Here is an 8159-nt window from a genome sequence, read left to right as displayed (position 1 = left end):
TGGAATCTCATCACTTGAGACTTTGGCTATAGAATTTTTACCACCTTCACAATTTCTACTCTTGGTCGAATTTTCACGATTAACGAAGCGTAAACAATCGATCCATCCTACTCCTACTGACCCGTAACTTCAATTTTTTTTTTTTCGAAATAAAATTTTATTGATACCAAAGTATATACATGGGTCAGGGAATATCCATAACCCCAAATACAAGAAACGATAAGAAGATCTAAAACCTAGGACAAAACAAACACAGCCCTAGAAAATCAAAAGCAAAATCACTCATCCTGGATCTTCAATCTGTCATCTATCAACTCCATCTTCCAATTCTTCGCAGCTAATGCAATTGCAGCAGTCCCTCTCACTTTTAGGGTTGTTAATTTTAGGCGAATACCATCAACAATGCATTGAGTCAAATCCACTTCAGATCTTTGATTTCCTTTGAAAATACGACAGTTTCTTTCTTGCCATATGTGATACATAGCAGCAGCGACAGTAAGACGATTGATAACATCCCAAATTTGATACCTAAAGGGGAAACCAGCTAGCATATTGACAATGCCCTGGAGATTACCTGGTAAGCCTCTAAAGATCGGAAGTTTCTTCAATTCACTCCATACTTTTTTTTTGAAAATTCACATCCAAAGAATAAATGGCTTATATAATCCTCTTCTTTATCACACAGAGCACATTTGAATGATTTACTAGGATACCATTTCATTAACTTGTCATGTGTTGTTAATCTTTCTTTAACAGCAAGCCACATGATGAATGCATGTTTAGGATTTGCTTGAGGAAACCATACCACATGATGCCAAGGAACAGTTATGGTACTTGCTGTAAGATCAACCCATGCTTGACTGGTTTTGTAAGGTACTTTATTACCTTTGTTTGTAATCCATTTGACACTGCCATCAATGTCTTCAGCTACATGATTCCTGACTTTATCCCTTAGTAACAATAGTTGCTTCCAGCCCCAACTGTCACTTTGTTTATCCTCAATTTCCCAAATGGATTTCCCTTTTAACTTTACAAGATTCACCCAATTATACCATAAAGATTCCTTTTTTCAATTAATTTCCACAATTGTTTAATAAGAAGAACATTATTCCACTCTTGCATAGGCTTCAGACCCAAGCCCCCTTGATTCTTTAGAGTACAGACAACTTTCCAAGACACCTTTGCCTTTCCTCTAATGCTGTCACCATGGTTCCATAAGAAACCTTTTATAATCTTTTCAATTTCAATTATAACTGTATTTGGTATCTTGTATACAGATGCCCAGTAGATATGCATAGAAGAGAGAACAGAAGCAATCAACTGAAGCATACCAGCATATGAAAGATGTTTAGTCCTCCAGTTATCAATTCTGTTTTTAATCTTCTCAATGATTTCCTTACAATCAATCACACCAACTCTCTTAGCTAAAAGGGGCACTCCAAGATATTTAACAGGAAGTTTCCCCACTTGAAAAGGCAGCAGTTGATTAATTTCTTGTTGCAAACCCTTATTGACACTTCCAAAAAAATGGTACTTTTGTTAATATTGGGCAGCAGACCAGAAACATCACTGAACTCATTTAAAGCCTGCTTGATTATTTTAACTGAGCATATATCAGCATGACAAAACACAAACAAATCATCTGCAAAACATACATGAGTAAGTTTCATTTCCTTGCATCCCACATGATACTTGAAGGGAACATTATCTTTAATTCTGTGTGCCAAAATCAAGTTGAGAACTTCCATAACAAGTGTGAACAGGTAAGGGGATATGGGATCAGCCTGCCTTAAGCCCCTGCCTCCTTTAAAATAGCCTTTGATTTCATCATTTATCCAAATGAAAAATTTAGTGGTGGATACACACTTCATTATCCATCCAATCATCTTTGAATGAAAACCAAATTTAACAAGAATTGCTTTCAAAAAAACCCAGCTCACAGTGTCATAAGCTTTTTGCAGGTCAATCTTGAGAGCACACCTCTTGAATCCATGAATTCTATTATACCCCTTTAATAGTTTCTGTGTAACCAAGATGTTATCTTTAATGGCTCTACCAGGCATGAAGGCACTTTGGTTAATGTTCACCAATTTTTTCAACCCTTGCTTCATTCTATTGACAAGTATCTTACTAATACATTTATACAAAACATTGCAGCAAGCAATGGACCTGAAGTCAGATACTTTGTTAGGAGTGTCAAGCTTTGGGATTAAAGAAATTAAGGTAGAATTAATTCCTCCTATAAGCTCACCAGTATGAAAAAACTCTTTAATTGCCTTGCACACATCATCACCCACTATATTCCATGCTTTTTTAAAAAACTGAGATGAGTAACCATCAGGATCTGCTGCTTTATCTCCATCAATATCAAAAATTGCATTTTTAATCTCTGCATTAGACACCTCAATAATCATAGCATCAGCTTCACTGGTTTCAACAGTGATAGAAAAAATATCTCCCAACTCATCAATAGGTTTAACAGAATCAGTTCTCCCCAGAAAATTTTGAAAATGTCTAACAAATTGATCTGCGACCTCATCACCATAGAATCTAACACCATTTTCATTGCAGATACTTTCTACTCTAGCCTTCTGCTTCCTGCACTTAAGTACTTTATGAAAGTACTTAGTATTCTTATCACCTTCACTTAGCCATTTAATTTTGTTTTTTGCTGCAGGATTAAGAATTCATCATGCTTTGCAGTTTCATAATCATTGAGGATTTGAGTAGCTTGACCTCTAAAAATGACATTATGAGGGTCATCATCAATCTTAGACTGCATCACTTTCAGCTTTTCCTTAAGCTCTTTAACCTTTTTAAAAATGTCACCATCCACCCAGGTTAACTTTTTAAGATCCTTTTTCAGCCCTTTAAGCTTCATAAGCAAGCAGAACATAGCACAACCAACATGTTGAGTACTCCGACCCTTTTCAACCATAGGAAGAAAAGCCTCTTTGTCAGCAATAAAGTTCATAAATCTAAAAGATTTAGGTTTGCAAACCATGAAATTTGGAATACACAGAATGGCAGGGCTATGATCAGAAATGATATAAGGGAGAAACACACCATGAGCTTGAGGAATGGAATTCATAACCTCATCATTAATCATAATCCTATCAAGTTTTTTCAGTGTACCACATCTTGGATTTTTCAAAGATTTAGTCCAAGTAAAATGGAAACCAAAGCTGTTAATATCTTCAACTTCAATGTCATTAATACAGGCATTAAATTCCTTCATATCTTCAGTCATCATAGAGCTTCCAGATGAATGTTCATTCAAGTATCTAGTGACATTAAAGTCTTCCATAATAAACCATGGCTTCTTATGAGTGATAGACTTCTGCATTTGAAGATCTTTCCATATAACAACTCTATCCTTTCCTTTATTGCAAGCACACACAAAAGAGCAATAAATTTTGTCTCCTGTGCTAATAATTTCCACCAAGCAGAAAATAACTTTTTTTGTGCAGTTGAGGATCATAACATGCACTTTATTTTCATCCCATCCTACCACTATTCTACAGCTATTAGGGCTATAACTAATGTTGGAATGCCACTTCCAGTTATTGAAAGCATTAGTACAAGCCTGACTAATATTATTCTTTTTCAAGTGTGTTTCTAAAACTATACACATACTTAAGACTTCATCCTTTATTAAATTCTTTACTTCAGATTGTTTATCCAAAGTACTCATACCTTTAATATTTCAAGTTGCAATTTTGAATTCTTTATTCATCATTGAGTTTGGAATAAAATGTCATCTTCCATCCCCCTTAATTCATTTTCCAATACATTTTCAGTTCCATTAATGATCACATCTTCACTATAATCATCAGGCTCTATAATCTGTATTTGCTCCTACTTCTTTTTGAAATATAAAAACATTTCATTTGTCCATTCCTTAGATTCATGCAGATTAGGTTGCCTTTTATTCTTAAGAAAGAAATTAACTGTTGAAAATTGACCGTAGAGGCCTTTTGATTAAGAATATCAAATCTGTTAGTATTCACTTTAGGCTTATACATAGCAGTTTGATATATTTTATAGATGTTCTTCTTTCTGACCTCTTGAAAACCATCTTTATCAGTTGGAGTAACCTTTTTTGTGACAGCATTAATCTCTTCCACAGTTCTAGGCCTAAGATTGCATTCTTTTGTGTGTATATATATATATATATATATATATATATATATATATGTCATAACCCGTCCTTAACCATAAGAACAAGTTAGATAACGTATGGTTTCATTGCGAGGTATTGACCTCTATATGCGACATTTTTAAAAGAACAACTGCATTTATTTTACATTACAAACCATAACTCTTATGATAATACAAGCTTTAGACAATATAAAGATGATTATCGTTTAGCGATAATCTTAGACTTACAAACTTTACATGTGATGATAACAATACGATTTCTAGCATATTTTACATTACAAATCCTCCGATATGCAGTTTTATTTTTGACACAAATATGCATACTCAAGATCTTGTTTAAATTCAACATGTTGCAGCGGAAGCTTCTAATTATCACCTGAGAATAGACATGCTTAAAACGTCAACATAAAGTTGGTGAGATATAGGTTTAATGCCGGCAGCAATATATATATATATATATAGACCACAAGATTTCATATATAAACGTTTTAATAAAAATATTCTAAGTAGTTGAGCACTTGGTAACCATACTTAACATTTAATCACGTCGCATATTCCCTTTATTATGAAATCTTACTACACCGTACCAAGTGTAGTCACAAAACGAAGTACTGTGCAATCGTTGAATACTGGTCGTCCAGTCCGGTTGGGGTTGTCAGGCCCGATAGATCTATCAACAGGATTCGCGTTTACAATACCGCTGTAAATAACAGTTACCAAGCTACAGGGAAGTATGCCAGTGGTACAACTCAACGTAGAATATATTTTTCAGTTACTTGTATCCATAACGTAAAACATAAAATATTGTATTCTCATCCCGAAATACTTAGAGTTTAAAAGTGGGACTATATACTCACTTTCGTCTTGAAGATATGTAATTTTGACTTGGTCTCCGATTGATATCACGAACCTATCCATATATAATATATCAATACCTTTTCTTTTTAAACAAACGTCACATATATATACTTATAATACTTTTAATACTTTTAATAATTCCTTAGTCCGTAGTTAGCAGTCCGATGTTAGTAATTCAATTTTAATGGTTCATTTTTAGGTGTTTAATAAACCCCCAATGAAATAAATAAAAACCCCCATCGTATATGTATTGGTCGAGATTAATCTTGACCCACGGTACCGGTGTTGTCAAATGACGTGTTGCGTACATAAAGTACCGGTGTTGTCAAATGACGTGTTGCGTACAATCATGGGATCTTATGATTAATCTTCTCGTATTGTTTACGGGTGATCCTGAACCATATAAAATTAAATTATGAGTACATATATATAAAATATCATGTTATTTTAAAAAGATGTGATTTATTTAATTTTCTCCAATTATTTTCGTAGCTAAACTAGTCTTAGATATCCGATCTCGTTTTGGTCATAGTTTCTTCGTTACAACTCCGTTTTCGTTGATTCAACTTGCCACTTCCTTGGATCGAGTCCCTCTTTAAGACTATGAACTGTAAATACCTTAGTTTGTATTCGAAATCACAGGTCATAGGTCAAACTTTAGTGAAACTTATGAAGTTAATCATTTTCCATCATGTAAACAACCTTAAATGATTATTTTTCTAAAAATACTTATACTTTGAGTTAAATCATGAAATTTTTATGTGTTATCATATTCATAGTAAAAATCATTTTTCCAGAAAATAAACCTCCAATTCAAAGTTTAAGATGGTTTTTAATTATCCAACCCAAAACAGCCCCCGGTTGCACTCCGACGTCGTAAATTCAGTTTTTAAGGTGTTCTTTGAAAAACCAAGTTATACCTTGTTAAATTAGCATATATTTATGATATATTACAGGTCTTGAAGTATTTTAAAAGTTAAGTGAGAAGGATCTATTTAGTTTGCAAACAAGTTTGAAAACATTCAAACTATGTTCTTGTTGTTAAAATTTTATACCACAAAATAAGATAGCTATATATATATGAATTGAATAAGGTTATGAACAAAGTTACTACCTCAAGTTACTTGGACAAGATTGCTGTAAAAGAGAAGTAAAAATCTAGAACCAAAAGAGTGATGGAGTTGGATGAAAGATTGGAAGTAAACTTGTGTTCTTGAAAGGATTCTTGAAGTGTTTTTGTAAGGTTTTTCTTATGGTGTTTAAGTGATGTTTTTATGGCTAGATCTTCATGGATACTAGCTGAATGGTTATGGAGTTTCTTAAGAGTGTGTTTTTGGTTAAAGAAATGAGGTAATAAAATTTGAAAATGGAAGATGTATTTAAGGCCATAAAAACATGATTAATGGAAAAACATGGACAAAATTTCATGTTGTATTTTTATGTAATTAGTCATACTAAACATCAAAAGTAGTTACCTTATACATAAGGCATGAACAAGAGAGTTACCTTATACATAAGGCATGAACAAGGGCTGGTTGGTGGTGATTTGATGTGTATATACCAATAGTAAATACGTATAGAAGCTAGGTATGATACGAGTACATATACTCTAGATATACGTATAGAAAATCTTGTGAAAAATGGAATGAGAATTCAAATATAGCTATCTTTTGTGAATATACTTATATTGTTTTATGTATTTAAGTCTTTAAAAGTGATTAAATACATTACATATACGATATATGTATAAACATTATATGTTATAAGTATTTATGTCAAATAACGTTACGTATGGTTATCGTTTTGAAAACTTAAGTTAGTAGTTTCAAAATATACTTATAACTTATTGTTATTAATACAAAATGAGATATTAAAACATCCTTAGATCATGTTAAATATGTATATATACATATATATACACAAACGTATAATTATCATATGTTATATAGTTCGTGATATCATCGGTCAAACTAGACGGTCAAACGTTGTGTAAAACTCATTTCAAAAACATAAGTCTCAACAATTTGGATTGCTTATCATGTTGGTAAGGTTTAATTTATGTAAATATTAATCTTATAAGTATAAATTGATCGAAAAAGTCCGGGTCATTACAATATATATATATATATATATATATATATATATATATATATATATATATATATATATATATATATATATATATATATATATACACACAGTGTAGTGTTCACAAACTGCAGGCCTCCATTCTTAGTCCACCACCACTTTTTAATGCCTTTTAGCTTTTGCTCTTTATCCTTGTATTGAATCTCAACCTGCTCAATCAAGCCTTTTTTATTCTCAACTTCCACCATAATTCTTGCAAAACCTGCTCTTCCACTACCTTTGTGACACATATTTGCAGTCAAAGTGTCCATTGAAATAGGTTTACCTACCCTACTGGCAATATCACTTAAGCCCTTAACATTCCAAGCTTCAAGAGTTATTTCTTTAAATTTAACCCAAATTGGAACCTTGACTGGATCAACCTTTTCAATAGTAAGTGCAGGATCCCATTTTTGTACAAGCAATGGTTTTCCATTAACCATCCAAGGGCTGCTTTCAATAACTTTGTTCATGCCCTGTTCATTAGTAAACTTGAAGTAACAGATGAAATGTCTCGTTCATATTGATTATAAACGTTCCATATTAATTAATTTCGTTGCGAGGTTTTGACCTCTATATGAGACGTTTTTCAAAGACTGCATTCATTTTTAAAACAACCATAACCTTTATTTTATCAATAAAGGTTTCAAAAGCATTATGTAGATTATCAAATAATGATAATCTAAAATATACTGTTTACACACGATCATTACATAATGGTTTACAATAGAAATATATTACATCGACATATGTTTCTTGAATGCAGTTTTTACACAATATCATACAAACATGGACTCCAAATCTTGTCCTTATTTTAGTATGCAACAGCGGAAGCTCTTAGTATTCACCTGAGAATAAACATGCTTTAAACGTCAACAAAAATGTTGGTGAGTTATAGGTTTAACCTATATATATCAAATCGTAACAATAGACCACAAGATTTCATATTTCAATACACATCCCATACATAGAGATAAAAATCATTCATATGGTGAACACCTGGTAACCGACAT

At 32.5% G+C, this 8159-nt stretch overlaps 1 protein-coding gene across 1 annotated transcript; it reads right to left on the bottom strand.

Annotated features, from left to right (window-relative positions):
* Positions 1–278: 278 nt before the first annotated feature.
* Positions 279–7619, bottom strand: LOC139849999 (uncharacterized). Its single transcript, XM_071839604.1, has 6 exons — positions 7219–7619; positions 2697–3428; positions 1559–2598; positions 1105–1466; positions 621–1063; positions 279–528 (listed from the first exon to the last, which is right to left on the bottom strand). The coding sequence occupies exons 1-6, from the start codon at positions 7617–7619 to the stop codon at positions 279–281; spliced, it is 3228 nt and encodes a 1075-aa protein (XP_071695705.1).
* Positions 7620–8159: the final 540 nt, after the last annotated feature.

Source organism: Rutidosis leptorrhynchoides, chromosome 1, assembly GCF_046630445.1.
Source record: "Rutidosis leptorrhynchoides isolate AG116_Rl617_1_P2 chromosome 1, CSIRO_AGI_Rlap_v1, whole genome shotgun sequence".
Taxonomy (NCBI): domain Eukaryota; kingdom Viridiplantae; phylum Streptophyta; class Magnoliopsida; order Asterales; family Asteraceae; genus Rutidosis; species Rutidosis leptorrhynchoides.
This window is presented reverse-complemented; position numbering and strand designations above follow the sequence as displayed.

Coding starts and splice junctions, on each gene's coding strand:
- LOC139849999 (XM_071839604.1), bottom strand. CDS start 7,619: ATGAACAAAGTTATTGAAAGCAGCCCTTGGATGGTTAATGGAAAACCA. Junction 3,429..7,218: donor CAGTTTGTGAACACTACACT/GTGTGTATATAT, acceptor GGAAATTATTAG/CACAGGAGACAAAATTTATT. Junction 1,064..1,104: donor CTATGCAAGAGTGGAATAAT/GTTCTTCTTATT, acceptor AATTGAAAAAAG/GAATCTTTATGGTATAATTG.